The sequence below is a fragment of the Doryrhamphus excisus genome, linkage group LG8 (genome assembly GCF_037039965.1).
Source record: "Doryrhamphus excisus strain RoL-2023G ecotype Guam linkage group LG8, RoL_Dexc_Guam_v1.1, whole genome shotgun sequence".
Lineage (NCBI taxonomy): Eukaryota > Metazoa > Chordata > Actinopteri > Syngnathiformes > Syngnathidae > Doryrhamphus > Doryrhamphus excisus.
This window is the reverse complement of record NC_136364.1, coordinates 18,622,020-18,637,851: the sequence shown is the minus strand read 5'-3', so window position 1 is coordinate 18,637,851 and position 15,832 is coordinate 18,622,020. Positions and strand designations below refer to the sequence as shown.

Genomic DNA, 15,832 nt, shown 5'->3' with positions numbered 1-15,832 from the left:
GCATCGAGGAAAGGCCTCAAAGGGGCGGGTCTTTCCTCTTTTAACTTCTGAAGTCTCATTAGAGGGGAAAGTTTGAAGTAGAGCTGCAGTACAGTAAAATGTTTTGTCTAGTGTTTCACTCCTCACTGTTATAACATTATTTTTATTTGTTGGTGGCGTTGTCAATTTGAGTTGCTTAAAGGATTCGAGTTTTTTTAAACCCCAAAATCTGTCCGGGAGAAGAGTACGAAAGCAAAAGAGGAACTTGTGGAAGTATTTCTCTCCTTCGCAACAAGCATCCTTCTGTTTGGACTTTCACAACGTCTCTTTCTTGAAATGGTCGGACGGTTAAACTTGCCAAATGTTTGCGAAGAGGATCCCCTGGGTATGAGCTGCACGGCAGACAGAGGTCTCGACAGCCCGGACTCCGGGTTACCGCCGAGCCCCAGCCCCAGCGCCTGGCTACTGCCTCAGGACAAAGCCCGGGGAGTGAGCCCGGTGCCGGAAGATGATGGAAGCACCTCCACGGTGGGAAACAGACCTTTTTCTTGTCGTAATGTCATCACACTCTTGTAGAACCCATAAACAAAACCTCATTATTGATTAATTCAGTATTCTATTATGTAATTGTTTAACATTGTGTATACCACTATTTCTTGAAATTCTGGCCGGGGGTGTAGTTACTCATTGGCCATGCAGTTGAGTAAATAACATTCAACAAAACAACTCTTAATTGTACATTTATATTGAATACTGTGTGAGACAATATCATAACTTAAGCAAAATTTAAGATAAGATATGCCTTTATTCGTCCCTCAGTGGGGAAAATTGCATTACATAGCAGCAAGAGTACAGAATCAGTTAAGCAGTACAAAATATACAAAAATAAACAATATAAACAACCCAAGTATTAACAAATCAACAATTTTACCCAGAGTTATATACAAATACAGTTTGCAGATAATATGATGAGATCTTGTCAGTGAGTTAATGTGAGGCATTGTAGAAATACTTTACTTAGAACTTAATATATTGCATTTAGAGCCTTAATATTGCACAGTGAATGGAGTCTGGAGTAACTATACTGAATATAAAAAGTGTTGCACAGATAGTGGTGTAGAAGCGACACCAAATACAAAGAAAGCGATAGACTATGAACCTGTCTGTGGGATCCTACAGAAATTATCATTTTATTATTAGAAGTTTTAACCTAACTTGCTTGCTTTTTCTAAATATTTTTTTGTGCAGGTTTCAGTTTTTCCCTCTGGTCACTCGTTGCAGCCTTTGTCATTCGGGGAAGGCATAGCGTTCGATCCTTTACCTGCTGAAGAAGTAAGGTGGGTTGCGTTCAAGAAATATCTATCTATATGTATATTACAACTGCAGAATGTCTTTAAATATACTGCCAACCTGTTACGGGCTGCTGGGAAAGCTGGACCTATGCAGGTTGACTTCTGGTGAGAGTCGGTGTACACCCTAGACTGGTGTGCGGGGGTCTCAAATGGCCTCTGGAGGTAGAGACCAGGTGATGCTGGGCCTCAAGTATTCAAAAACGGAAATCTCACTAGGAGTGCTTCTGGTTTCCCAGCATACCTTGCGCCACTTGTTTTATACTGAATTAAAGTTATGCGTTTAAAATTTTGGACATTAACTAAAAAAATAAATACACAAACTGGGGTGTACACTAACCAAGGTTCTACTATATATCAGTGGAGAAAGTCAACTACTGAGTACAGCTAACGTCTTCTGTCATCCACAGATACACTTCATCAGTGCACTACGAGTCCGACCGCCACTTCATCCAGAATGTGGCCCTTCAGCCATGGGGTCAAGGCCTGGAGCACTGCACACAGACCATCACCGCCTTGTCCCACAGCACCTGGCGCCACTATAAGACACAGCTCGATTTCCAGCCCCGCCATCGGCCGCAGAGCTTCAAGAGCACCACCATCATCTACCCCAAGAAGACGAGTGCCGTGTACGCCACAGAGCTGAGCTACGACAGCCGCCGACGAGCCCGGCGTTTCCTCTCCAGAGTGGAGTTGGAGGTGGTAGGCCGCAAGAAGCTACCTCAGTAAGAGCGGAGGCGAGCATTTCTATATTGGTCCTGTACTGTAACTCTACCATGGCTGGCTGTCGAGAAACCTGCTGTGTTGTCTTTACATTTGAGGAGCCAGGTATCTGTTGTTTTGATGGCAGTGAACCAGGAGCGCTTGTGCGGAGATCTAAAGATGTAAAGTAAAAAGGATGTAATATCCTTGTATTCCATGCCTTTACAGCCCCGTCAACGGGTGAGTCAATCTATTAGAAATGACCTTTTTAGTGATTTCCAGCAACCTGCTACTTTTTGTCTGATGACCAATGAAGGCTAATTACTTGCCCTTTTTGAAGTCTCCGCAAATTGGCCACGAAGGCAGCCAGGTTGTTTTTTTAATCAGAGGAAAAACTGATGAGGCCGACAGCAATTAATTGAGGAACGGAAGAGCAGTTCACCGTGGTGCAGGACTTTTCAGGTTTTATTCACTTAAACTAACACAAACTAGCACAATGCAGCGTATGTGGTGAAAATACTGTACACTTGTTTTGGCAATGCACAATCCTTCTGCATGAAATAAGCTCTTCCCTTGCCTCCTTTCTCGCCAACTGCTGCAATTCCCTCGAGTATTATATTAATATCGGTGGATTAAAGTGACTGTTCAGTATGCTTTTGCAGACTTATGAAGGTGAGATAGATTGAACATGTGGGGATTTTTCTACACTGAGAACTATTTTTGATATCACTTAGTGGAAAAAAGCGGCATTCCACTTTCACATGAACATCCTTTTGGTTTTAAGTGACCGTATTTATTCCTGTAATTCTTTTAGATGTCAGATATTTATCAGTGCATAAGTTCACAGTGTCAGTAGATATATTTGCAATATTTTTTGTCCCACTCATGTTTTTTTTATATTGGTGACTCACTGATGGCCAATTTGAAATAAAATCATTGGACTTTGTCTGTTTTTATGTACTTGAAGTGGTTTGTATGCAACACAAAGCATGTGTTAAGGTTGGAGAAAGCCATGCATTACCTTATTAAATAAAATACACAAATAATGGATAATCAGGTTTGTAGTGTGTGAGCGCCTTCTAGTGGCCAGCAGGTGCAAGGATTAGAATTAACTGTAGTTCAAAATAACGTATTTTTGTCCTTGACTTTCCTTTCTTGTTCTACTTATGTATACATAATCATCAGATTCACGTAAAGACGTCAGATTAGATCTAGTCGGATTTTTTAGATCACTTTCAGGATCAAAAAAAACTTGTTTCCACCCGGTCTCGAACCGGGGACCTTTCGCGTGTTAGGCGAACGTGATAACCACTACACTATGGAAACAGCTGATATCCGGTGGGACTGACCACATCAAATTACAAAAAAACAAAAATCAATATCAGAAGTAGTTAAAATTAAGCTTTAGATTAATCAAAAGAACAACGGACTGTTTAGTGTGATCTATTTTAAGTTAATTGAAAATGTTTCAGTGTATACTGTAACTTAATTTACATATTTTGTTTTTTAATCTGAAGACAGCAATTTCCAACATGACTTGAATCTACCATTAGCTGAATATAGCTTGCCTAACTGCAATGCATTTTTTGCTCATTGTAATTTATATATTTTCTCTAGTTATATTTTCAGCGTTTTTGTTCGGGGTTTAAATTATTAGGACGTCTTTTTTAATTTTTATTTTATTTGTTTTGCACCACGTGTGCGATTACGTCGAATACTGAGGACACGCCCACAGTTTCCGGCATGATGGACCGACGGGGAACTTTACATGTATTTATAGATATAAATATATTGATTTAAGCTTTGTGGCGTTTGGCATATAAAATAGACATTTAAGGATAGAACGACAAAGGGCCAGTAGACTGAGTTTGAAAATATAACGAGTGTGTCGTCGGGTGTTAGCTTGCTATGCTAAATGGTAGCATTGCGGCTTGACAAGGAGGATGACGACCACGAAGTCCAGTAGCGTGTTGGAGATGTTTGAAGGAGGAAACAACGTGGTCAAAATTTGTGCACCGATGGTTCGATATTCAAAGTAAGTTTACCCATTTACTACAGTTTATTCCATAGTAATAATACAATGTGACACATTAGCAGTACTGTACTTGTATCTTAATTGTTCCAAAACATTGCCTGCGATCGATTGTTCAGGGTGTACAACGCCTCCATAGGCTCCATTATACCTGTGACCCTAATGAAGACAAACCGTATATAAAATGGATGAATGACACTCATAATGGTCTTCAAAGAAAAGTCCCAGCCATAACAAAAGAGGTACAGATTACCGCAAATTGGAAACAAAGTTATAGCATTCGAAATCTCTTAATTACTTTCTCAATATGATTTTTACCATTAGTAGAGCCCAGTGGACATGAAATAACACCCCTATAGTAACCTTTACCTCCTTTTATCCTTTGTTTACGCCACAATGTGCATTCTATGGGATCACTGCAGGGACACAAGATATTGCTGCCTCTTGCACAGTAGACTACCAAGCTAAATAGTTAGCCTCTCTAATTTATCAATTCTAAACTTATGAAAGTGTTTCAAACATTTGGTAGAAGCCAAAACCAACAACTACAGCCAACTACACTAACAATATAAATTAGCATTTTATATTGTCAACCAATGCTGAGTTTTTGACAGTTTTTGACACATCACAACATTTGGTGTACTATAATTTCCCCACAGGCTGGCTTTCAGATCCCTGGTGAGGAAATACCACTGCGATATCTGCTTCACTCCGATGATAGTTGCTTCTGACTTTGTGCGATCTGTCAAAGCCAGAGACAGCGAATTCACCACAAATGACTGTGAGTAGCTATATCACCAACAGATCACTCGCTGTATGTACAACGCATCTTTGTCATTTATCTTCAGAAAACAGTGTTTACTCCACTTTGTCTTTATCTGCCTCAGGTGACAGACCTCTGATTGTGCAGTTTGCTGCTCATGATGCCCAGACTCTGGCTGATGCCGCCTGTGCAGTTGCGCCCTTCTCAGATGGAGTTGACCTCAACTGTGGATGTCCCCAGAGGTGAACCTGACAAGTCTTTTCTTAGTTATTAGTTAAGTCGTGTGCGCTGCTTCATATGGTTGTATTATGTCATGTGCTTTCAGATGGGCCATGTCAGCAGGTTATGGTGCTTGCCTTATCAATAAGCCTGAGCTGGTTAAAGATATGGTCAAACATGTGAGGAACCAAGTGGACAATCCTAAATATACAGCGTCCATTAAAATAAGGTAACAATAATAATATTCAAATAAGCGGTGTCCAAACTTTTTCCTTAATCATATTGACATGACGCACATAGAATCCACAACGACCTGAGAAAGACAGTTGATCTGTGCCAGAAGGCCGAGTCAGCAGGTGTATCCTGGATAACGGTGCATGGTCGCACATCGGAGGAGCGCCATCAGCCTGTCCATTATGACGCCATAAAGATAGTCAAAGACAGCGTGTCCATACCTGTCATTGCCAATGGGGACATAAAGTACTTACGTGATGTGGAGTCCATTCACCAGCTCACTGGTGTTGATGGTAGGCTTGTTTTTTGTTTTATTTTAAAAAGAACCTTCAGTGTATCACTTACAGTCTCCTATAGTCATATAAAAAAAGCATATACAGTGAAGAAAATAAGTATTTGAACACCCTGCTATTTTGCTATTTCTCCCACTTAGAAATCATGGAGGGGTCTGAAATTTTCATCGTAGGTGCATGTCCACTGTGAGAGAGATAAACTAAAAAGAAAAATCCAGAAATCACAATGCATGATTTTTTAACAATTTATTTGTGTGATACAGCTTCTAATAAGTATTTGAACACCTGAGAAAATGAATGTTAATATTTGGTACAGTAGCCTTTGTTTGCTATTACAGAGGTCAAACGTTTCCTGTAGTTTTTCACCAGGTTTGCACACACTGCAGGAGGGATCTTGGCCCACTCCTCCACACAGATCTTCTCTAGATCAGTCAGGTTTCTGGGCTGTCGCTGAGAAACACGGAGTTTGAGCTCCCTCCAAAGATTTTCGATTGGGTTCAGGTCTGGAGACTGGCTGGGCCATGCTAGAACCTTGATATGCTTCTTACGGAGCCACTCCTTGGTTTTCCTGGCTGTGTGCTTCGGGTCGTTGTCGTGTTGAAAGACCCAGCCACGACCCATCTTCAATGCTCTGACAGAGGGAAGGAGGTTGTTCCCCAAAATCTCACAATACACGGCCCCAGTCATCCTCTCTTTAATGCAGTGCACTCGTCCTGTCCCATGTGCAGAAAAACACCCCCAAAGCATGATGCTACCACCCCCATGCTTCACAGTAGGGATGGTGTTCTTCGGATTGTACTCTTCATTCTTCTTCCTCCAAACACGCTTATTGGAATTATGACCAAAAAGTTCTATTTTGGTCTCATCTGACCATAAAACTTTCTCCCATGACTCCTCTGTATCATCCAAATGGTCATATGCAAACTTAAGACGGGCCTTGACATGTGCTGGTTTAAGCAGGGGAACCTTTCGTGCCATGCATGATTTCACATCATGACGTCTTAGTGTATTACCTACAGTAACCTTGGAAACGGTGGTCCCAGCTCTTTTCAGGTCATTGACCAAGTCCTGTCGTGTAGTTCTGGGCTGATTCCTCACCTTTCTTAGAATCATTGAGACCCCACGAGGTGATATCTTGCATGGGGCTCCACTCCGATTGAGATTGACCGTCATGTTTAGCTTCTTCCATTTTCTAATGATAGCTCCAACAGTGGACCTTTTTTCACCAAGCTGCTTGGTAATTGCTCCGTAGCCCTTTCCAGCCTTGTGGAGGTGTACAATTTTGTCTCTGGTGTCTTTGGACAGCTCTTTGGTCTTCGCCATGTTACAAGTTAAAGTCTTACTGATTGTATGGGGTGGACAGGTGTCTTTATGCAGCTAACGACCTCAAACAGGTGCATCTGATTCAGGATGATACATGGAGTGCAGGTGGACTTCTAATGGGCAGACTAACAGGTCTTTCAGGGTCAGAATTCTAGATGATACACAGGTGTTCAAATACTTATTTGCAGCTGTATCACACAAATAAATTGTTAAAAAATCATGCATTGTGATTTCTGGATTTTTCTTTTTAGTTTATCTCTCTCACAGTGGACATGCACCTACGATGAAAATTTCAGACCCCTCCATGATTTCTAAGTGGGAGAAATAGCAAAATAGCAGGGTGTTCAAATACTTATTTTCTTCACTGTAACCCCCAGGGTCTCTAATTAGCTGAAACTTGGTGTGAATTTCTCTTGGAGATCAATAAAGTATCTATTTCTCCTATGCATCTAATTTGTTCATATCCTATAATGCAACACAATCTTAGAGATATGACTTTTCTTTTAATGTCCCTGTTCTAGGAGTGATGGTCGCACGGGGGCTACTTGCTAACCCAGCTTTGTTCGCGGGGTATGAAGACACACCGTTGGAGTGTATATGGGACTGGGTGGACATCTCTGTACAGCAAGGCACCCCATTTACTTGCTTCCACAATCATCTGATCTACATGCTGGATAGAGTTAGCTCCCAGCCTGAGAGAAAAGTATTTAATTCTCTTTGTAGTACATCAGCTGTTATCGACTACTTACAGAGTACATATGGATCTGTGCATGTTTTGGAGACCTGATAACATTTATGTCTTTTTAATTTTTTTAAATTACTTTTATGTATGAAATAAAGCTGCATTGTAAACCATGTCTGTGTTTTCATATTGTGCTTTTTAATCAGTATGACATTAATAATAGTCAAAGTCAGAATGACACTATTACATTTGATTTCTCTGACACTGCATTATAATAATTCACAAGGCCAATTGAGAATGTCTTAAAAATGACGGTTTGATTTAGGAGCAGGACAAACGGAAGTTAAAGTTTTCTTCACAATAAGAACAAATGTACTTCTATGTTACGGAAATAGAACCTTTGCCAAAGTTTTGAGCGACATTTTTAATGACTGATTATTATTTTCTGCCATAGTTGATTTAATTGTTTAAGAATATATCCGTTAGCTAAACATTTTAATTTGAAACAGCAGCGGAAACGCCTGTTGGTTAACCGAGTTGCTGTTGGCGCGCCTCAAACAGGAAGTGTACAAAGCAGGTAGTCAAATGCAGCCGACAGATAAGTTTTAACACGCCATTACAGTATTATCTTTGTGTGTGGTCGTCTGCGTCCATTTTCTTGTGTCGACGGTAAGTTCACTTGCTAGCTGTAGCTACAAAGTCCTACAGTTGTGAAACTGTTTAAACATATTCAGTGTTTGGGTCACTTAAGTTTGGCTAGCATCTCGTGTCAATTTGGGTTTATTGTGGTGGTGGGGGGCATTATTAATAACTTCACATTGCCATGAAGGCGTTATACTTGCATCGTGAACTACAGCTAGCTGAATATTTGACTCAAAGTAAAGTGAACTATGAACACAGCTAGGAGGTTTCTGCAAAGTGTTGTCAAACCAGTAGAGGCCACATATAGAAGCGACCACACCTCCCATTGAACCTACATTACATTGAGTTGACTAAGCTTATGAAACTTGCTTTGTTGCTCTTTTCATCTTGTCTTCGTATCTACTAGACATGACGCTGCAATGGACTGCTGTAGCACTCTTCCTCTATATAGAGATTGGCATCCTTGTTATTCTCTGTTTACCCTTCATCTCTGCTAAGAGGTAATGATGATGGGAATATATTATCTGTTGTCCATTGCTTGAAATGACCATATATGTTAATGGTGTGTTTATATTTCAGGTGGCAGGGTGTATTCAATTTGAGGATCTGGAGTCCAGTAGCCCAGTTTTGGAACAAAGTTTTTCTTACAATGATTGTTATACTTATCGTCCTATTTCTTGGTAAGTGCCTATTGTATGTGTCCAATGTTCGTCACAAAATTGGTTCATATTTCAAAACATTTCTTTCATTTCAAACCACTGTCTATAGTGGCCGACGGGCAAATTTGCAGCAATGTCCAAATGCTCAAACCGCAAAAATAACGGTATGTTTCTTCAAAGACTTTATACTTTGTGTCATAGTGGCACTTTTTGAGTGCCACAGTCTTTGCGCATATTCGACAAACTGGTTTTATGCTTTCCAGAGGGGAGAATGGACATCAAGTCTGTTCACGCTGGTTTGACAGCTCTATTTTTGCTGTCCACTTTTCTCTTTTTAGAGAGTGCCATGCCTATTTATTTTTTTCTTGTCTCTTCCGGCGCTGTCGTCTCGCTGTCCTCTCTTTTTTCGTTCTTTCGCTTATCTTTCATCTCTGTATTTAGAGTCACAATGTATAGCACCTAGAATTGCACAGATTGCGGAGTAGTACGTGGGATGGCTTAACTGGCATGCAATTGGTCAGTAGAATTCCTGATCTGATTAACCGGTGCCTTTAAAGTCTAGAATCCAAAGCTCCACCAAAGCTATAGGTTTCTGTAGTATGTAGTATCCAGACCCATACTGCGGTCAAGAGCAAAAACAAATGCAAAAGAAAAATGTTTCAAATGGCAAAACCGCACACACAACCCCCAAAAACTGCTGCATGCAGAGAAATGCTGCAGGTTCACAGAACAAAACAGAAGTTTTTCTTGCTACCAGGGGAGCCACACTTGGGATGTCCGTCTTTAAAGATGCAGAAAGAAAGAAGAAAATTGGCAAAATGAAAAGGTAAATTTTCTGTTATATGCGTGACCATTTTATTTGACTCTACTGCATGTGATGTAGTAGTATTATGTTCATCATTCCGTTTTGTTTTGGGCATTAGCAACATTTTTAATTTGCATTTGTTTTTGATCCTACCGTGTTGTATGTGATTTGCAGCATTTTCTCATTCTCGTGTTTTGTGGTGTTTGTGTGTTTTTTGATTGGGATCCTTTTTGTTTTTGCGCGTTTGAACGTTGCTGTGTGTTTGCTACTATCAATATAAGCATTTAATATTGTGATGGTAATTTCAGAAAGTGCGCAATGAGGGTCATGGATGCCAAAATGTGTTCATTCAAGAACCCAGTAATACTCAGTATACCTGTTTAAGTGTACTGACTTATTATTATGGCAGCGATATTGCCTTTCATATCTAGGGTGTGAAAATCTATTTTGTTTGCATGATTTGAGCCAAAGTCTACATATTTTAGCGGCCTCGAAGTCCTAGCCAAGAGATGAAAGCCGGTACTTATATTTTTAACAGGACACACGGAAATCATCAAAGAACCTATTGTATAAGGTGCACGGATAGTCAGCCATTTTTCAGGAATATAGGCCGTTTCCTTCAGTCGTATCTGAACAATCTGCTTTCTTTGTTATTCTGTGTTCTGTGGTTCTCATCACATCTTTGTGCTATTCCTTCCCTAGATGCAGTCCGTGAGGTGCGGAAGTATTCCATTAAAAACCTCGGCACGGATGCCAAACTGCAGCCCAACATGTTTGACCACATGCACATGAAGCTTTTCCGGGCTCAGAGGAATCTTTACATCTCTGGCTTTGCCGTCTTCCTCTGGCTGTGAGTCTGTACTGTACTCTACTGTACTGCAGTTTTTACAGCTAAAAATAACACAATAGCTGTCAGTTGAAGCCTTGAGTATTAACTGTACTTTGGTGTAAAGGGTTATGAAGCGAGTGGTCACTTTGATTAATCAGCTGGCTTCCGTGTCGGGGACCACTGCTGCACTTCAGGCACAGGCTGAAAATGCAAACAAAGCTGCTAAAAAGCACTTGGAGGACAACGAGCTGTTGAAGAAGGTATGTTTTCATGGTTGAGTGGGAGATTTTTGGTTCCAGACCAGACCGCGATAAATTAATTTCCGCCAAGTAGTCTTCAATATTAATTAACTGAATATTTTTTGTAAAATACCTGTTTGACTTACTAAATACTAAATATTAACATTGAAGCCCTGTAGACTTTGAATAACCCTCCTTTAGCCACTTTAGCACTCCTATTATTCGTTGTTAATATCACATTATACAGAGCATGGGGTCACTGCAGGGGCATCAGACAGCCATGATCGGAGCTATCTACCGAGCTAACTAGTTAGCCTCTCCAATTTACTTATTAACTTAGTGTTTCAAATGGAGTTTGAAAACAAAAAACTTACCACTTCCACACGGAACGGGAGAAACATTTTTTCTCATTCTGTCTCAGCCACTGTATATCCATCTCAGCCGTGGCTTGTCGGTTCAATACCATGCAGTGTGAACGCTAACATCATGTTTCATAACATTACTGATGCCTGGTGACCACAATACTTGTCTTTCAATATTTTGGACTAATAATGTTTGATGACATGTATAACCCTGTTAAGCCGAGAACATAAGACAACATGTCTTATTTTGAATTTTGTAGGAAAAAAACAATCTGTTTTATATTGGGGTCAGTACAGTATTAGGTGGTACAGTAAATGTGCTGAGAGTGGAACTCATGTTGATGACTCCCTCAAACCACACACCCCCCCACCCTTTTTTAATGCCACCATATGCACATCTGATGAATAATTGACTGTCACCTGGTGTCATGTAGACCCTGATGGAGGCGACGGGAGATAAAGCAACTGCAGAAGGCATGGAGCTGTTGAGGAAAGAGGTGGAGAAACTGAAAGAGGAAGTAAAGATGTCAGAGGATGGTTAGTAACATACATAACATACATATACATATATATATATATATATATATATATATATATATATATATATATATATACATATATATATATATACTGTAGAATTTTCAGGATGGTGTGCTAATCCCATTCCATTTTGTTGCCGCTTGACATAACTAATCACATAGTTTTACCTTGTGGGAGGAAGAGTTCCCTTGTTTTAGTATGGCTTTACCTCTCATATGTCTAGTTCTTATCAGGGCACACATTGCGGCTTGCAGCAAACCCATCCATGTATTTGCTATTCTAGTTTGATGTTAAACTCTGATTTTCAATTTGCTAAAGTTGTAACCTTTTCCACTGCAGCCCTGAAGAAGTCCAAGTGTGATGCAGATGGACTGAAGAAGCAGACGGACGGTCTTGCCAGGGAGTATGACAGACTGCTGAAAGAACATCAGGAGCTGCAGGTGACGCTTTGCTTCAACTTGTTAAGAAGCAGCAAAGCACTTTGCATGATGGCAGTGTTAGCTTGGTGTATTGTAGTAGCGTATTGACTGGTGACCAGGCCAGGTTGTACTCCACCTCGTGCCTAAGGTCAGCCGGGATAGGCTCCAGCTCACACGTGACCCTGAACGGGATAAGCGGTGGACATTGAATGCATGAAAGCACTTTCTTGGCCTCGCCAAGATACTAACTTTTTTCCTAATTTTGTTTGTCTTCCAGAATCTTCAAAACGATGTAAACAAAAAGGACGACTGAAGCAGCTCCCCAAAACAAGAGCAATGAGTTTTTGCATTGATGCCTGCTCTTTTTCTCTTTTGTCCCCCCGACACCTGACTATCTTAAAGGAGAGTTTCCAGTTTCTGCCTGACACTGTGCGGCAAAGAGGATTGCTACTTATATGTATTTTTATTTTGGGCCTAAGAAGCCAATTTGCATTATTTTCTTCCAAATATAGGCTTGTTATGCTTCTTTAATCCACAAATGCTCCATATTATTTTTTTTGCACATGTAAATTACGGTTGTGTATTTACGACCTATCTTCCATTACCATAATCAAAAGTTGCTGGGCTCGTATACTGTATGTATTTGCACATTTAGCATTCAGTTGTCTATGACAAACTACTATATTTGTTCCATCGCAGTGTCTTTTTGTTGTCATTTTAAAGGTAAAGTGTTGTGGTAGAAATGGTCAGCGTTTACATGCAGCAACTCCCCCATCTTTGGTCTTAATTTTTAATTCATTCATTTTCTATTCTGGAAGGATGGTCTTATGTTGAGAATTTGACTGTGTGGGACATAATGAATTGTTTGTTCATAGGTGTGTGTTTCCTAAACGCACCAATGTTTTAGTACATTTTCCAGACGGGCTGTTGAGGAATGCTGGTCATTTTTACAGAATGTATTTTTCTTCAATAAAAGGTGCCTCTGGATTAGCAGACTGATGTGGTAAAAGGTGGGGGAGGGGAGTGTTTCATCTATAGTGGGGTCATACTCCTGGTAAGGTCTATTCAGGGGTTCTGGGAGAAGAATATGGTTTTTGGAGGAATGTATGGCTTTTGTCCAGGTTGTGGACCTGTTGACCAAGTCTACAATCTTGGCCGGGTTCTAGAGCGTAAAAGAGTTTTCCCAACACAGAAGGCATTCGAAGTGTTCCTTGAGGGGTTCTTTGGGGTGTACCTGCACCACCAAATGCAATATAAAAAAATAATGACGGAAAAGGAAATGCAAATAAATAAGGTACTTTTTTATTTATTGTTGTTGCTCAATGGACAGCTTTTTTCAAACCTACAGTACAGATTTAGTATGTATATTTTAAGTGAAAAAATAAACACTTCACTTTATATTTTGAACATTGTAAAATATATATACGTATTTAACTTGAAGGCCCCAGGTCATGTGCCTGTTTATTTTACCTGAGATAAAGAAAAGCACAGTGTGTGTTGAGAATAAAAGGCTATTTTGCATTATCCACATCTTTTGTGTGCTGCACTTAAACTCAACATGCCACTTTCTCACTTTCTCCAGGGAAAGGTAAACCAAAGGAGTTAGCAGTGGAACCTCCGAAATTAGCACACTCTTTTCCATTATGCCGGTTGTTAAAAGAAAAAAATCCCTATCAATGTATGGGGTCCATTTATGGGCATAGTAAAACCTTTATGGCAACCAGCATGTTTTATGGGCACCAGATAATTAAATATATCCAGACATTGTTTTCTTAAGGTGGTATTTAGTTTTATTATTAGAAAACGTCCTTGTTAGCAACCTATTAGTGTGCTACGACATAGAAGCAGGAAAAGGAAGTCTGACTCTGGAGTTCTATGCTTTGAAAAGCCTAAAAAAATGTTAACATAAAATGCAATTTTAAGATTGTACATGCATAAAACAATTGGAAATACATATAAATGACTGAATGGGATTATTTTGACCTTGTGATGACAAAGACACACAGAGACCAACAAGAGTGCCACCTTCTTGTTTTGCCATGACATATTTGTTTGTCACCTTCCTTATGAAATGGCACTCGCAACTTTCTATGGCTCCAATGTCATTTGGCGGCTGTGATCAGAAGAAAAGCAGAGACCTGTGGTGAGAAACTACTGAATTCAAGAAATATGAACAGGAAGGTGGTGATCTCGCTGCCACATTGTGTATTTATCTCTTTGATTTGTCATTCCTCATTGTTTTATGCATGTAAAACCATAAATCATGTTTTTGATAGCATTTTTTGGCTTTCTGGAATGCCTTAATTTGTTATGGAAAAAAAAAGGATTGGCTTACAGTCTGTATTCAGTACAGTACGACCTCGTGGAACAGATTAATGACACTAACCAAGGTTCCACTGTTACAGCAAAGATAATGGATGCAATAATGGAGTTGGCACTACATGCCATTGTCCACTGCAAAAAATATAGCACGAAGAAACATGTTGTGACACACCCCAACTGCTGTGGCACAGTATTATCACTCCAGTCAGGTACAGTCATTGAAAACAAGAACTTCTTCTGGGTGCTAGGAGGTATGGTTCCAGACCTGCTACATGAGTACAGAGGGAACCTCTGTTGTGAATTGGCGCAATATAAAAGTGTTGAAAAAGTACAACAAATGTTGTTTAAATGATATGAAATTATATGTGTATTGGCTCCAGCATAATGTTGGTCATGTGTAGACCAGTGGTCCTCAATAAGCAGCCTTTGTGACCAAAGCTTTTCATTTTGCAGGACAAACATCGCCCAAATCGTGTCAACTTTTTAACAATATTATATCCCCAATGAAATAATGTAAATAAATAACTCTGCTCTCTCTGCTGCCCTCTGCTGTCTCGGCGTTGCCGTCCTGCAGAGGGCTCCTCCCTCCTGCTCCTCTGACCAGCACACCTGCGCCTCATCTGCTATTAGGCCTTCTTAAACCATGCCATTTGTCACATTGTTGTTTGACCTTGCATGTCCGCATTGTACACGCTTTGTTTTCTCTCCTGCCATTATTCCTTGCTGCCAAATATTCACTGATGTTGTGTACTTTTATGTACTTTTACTTCCCAGTGACCACATATCACCGCCGTCTTTTGTTGCACCTTTGGTTGTAATTGCAATACCTTTTATACCGCATATTGCCTTTGTCTATGCTCTGGCATCCACAACACATGGCACCCGTGCCAGTGGGCATAACTATAGTCACCTATAACCCAATATAAGAAATATGAGTAAATAAACCATGACTCGTGCTCATGTGTTACTATAAATGTGTTCCCTTGCCGATGGACAGGTAGTAACGTTAAGGTTTCATTAGGGATTATTGTTCCTGTCGTGAGATGTCAAACCTGCAATAAAAGGCTGTTGTTCCGGTATTGTCTCACCGAATATGACACTAAAATGACTGACACCTTTCAAATAGTCGACTATTTGTTGAGTCTGTACTGTGTCGGTCTGAGCTGCTTTTCAAGGTGTGGGCTGTAGACGGCAATAACGGCAATAAGATGTCAAACCTGAAACCTGCAATAAAAGGCTGTTGTTCCGGTATTGTCTCACCGAATATGACACTAAAATGACTGACACCTTCATATAGTCGACTATTTATCAGGTCTGTACTGTGTCGGTCTGAGCTGCTTTTCAAGATATGTGGGGGGGGGGGGGGGGGGGGGGTAGACGGCAATAACGCTCGTAACGCATGTTGGGTTAGAGCAACTTTAGAAGGTGGAGGAATTGTT

General features: G+C 40.3%; 3 protein-coding genes and 1 non-coding gene across 4 annotated transcripts; 3 read left to right on the top strand and 1 right to left on the bottom strand.

The window, feature by feature from the left end:
• Positions 1-37: 37 nt before the first annotated feature.
• On the top strand, positions 38-2,974 carry rflnb (refilin B). The gene is given in 4 exon segments (XM_058080141.2): positions 38-507; positions 1,228-1,316; positions 1,739-2,045; positions 2,047-2,974. Coding segments are annotated over 4 exon segments (639 nt in total). The 5' UTR covers positions 38-315; the 3' UTR covers positions 2,098-2,974.
• Positions 2,975-3,283: 309 nt separating this feature from the next.
• trnav-aac (transfer RNA valine (anticodon AAC)) lies at positions 3,284-3,356 on the bottom strand. Its single transcript has one exon. It is a non-coding gene; the product is annotated as a tRNA-Val (tRNA).
• A 358-nt stretch (positions 3,357-3,714) lies between these two features.
• dus4l (dihydrouridine synthase 4-like (S. cerevisiae)) lies at positions 3,715-7,749 on the top strand. Its single transcript, XM_058080138.2, has 6 exons — positions 3,715-4,065; positions 4,722-4,843; positions 4,950-5,067; positions 5,151-5,273; positions 5,345-5,571; positions 7,416-7,749. The coding sequence occupies exons 1-6, from the start codon at positions 3,974-3,976 to the stop codon at positions 7,679-7,681; spliced, it is 948 nt and encodes a 315-aa protein (XP_057936121.2). The 5' UTR covers positions 3,715-3,973; the 3' UTR covers positions 7,682-7,749.
• Positions 7,750-8,124: 375 nt separating this feature from the next.
• Positions 8,125-13,592, top strand: bcap29 (B cell receptor associated protein 29). Its single transcript, XM_078792952.1, has 8 exons — positions 8,125-8,245; positions 8,625-8,718; positions 8,798-8,898; positions 10,385-10,532; positions 10,636-10,771; positions 11,547-11,649; positions 11,992-12,092; positions 12,349-13,592. Exons 2-8 carry the CDS (start codon positions 8,627-8,629, stop codon positions 12,382-12,384), a joined length of 717 nt encoding a protein of 238 aa, XP_078649078.1. The 5' UTR covers positions 8,125-8,245; positions 8,625-8,626; the 3' UTR covers positions 12,385-13,592.
• Positions 13,593-15,832: the final 2,240 nt, after the last annotated feature.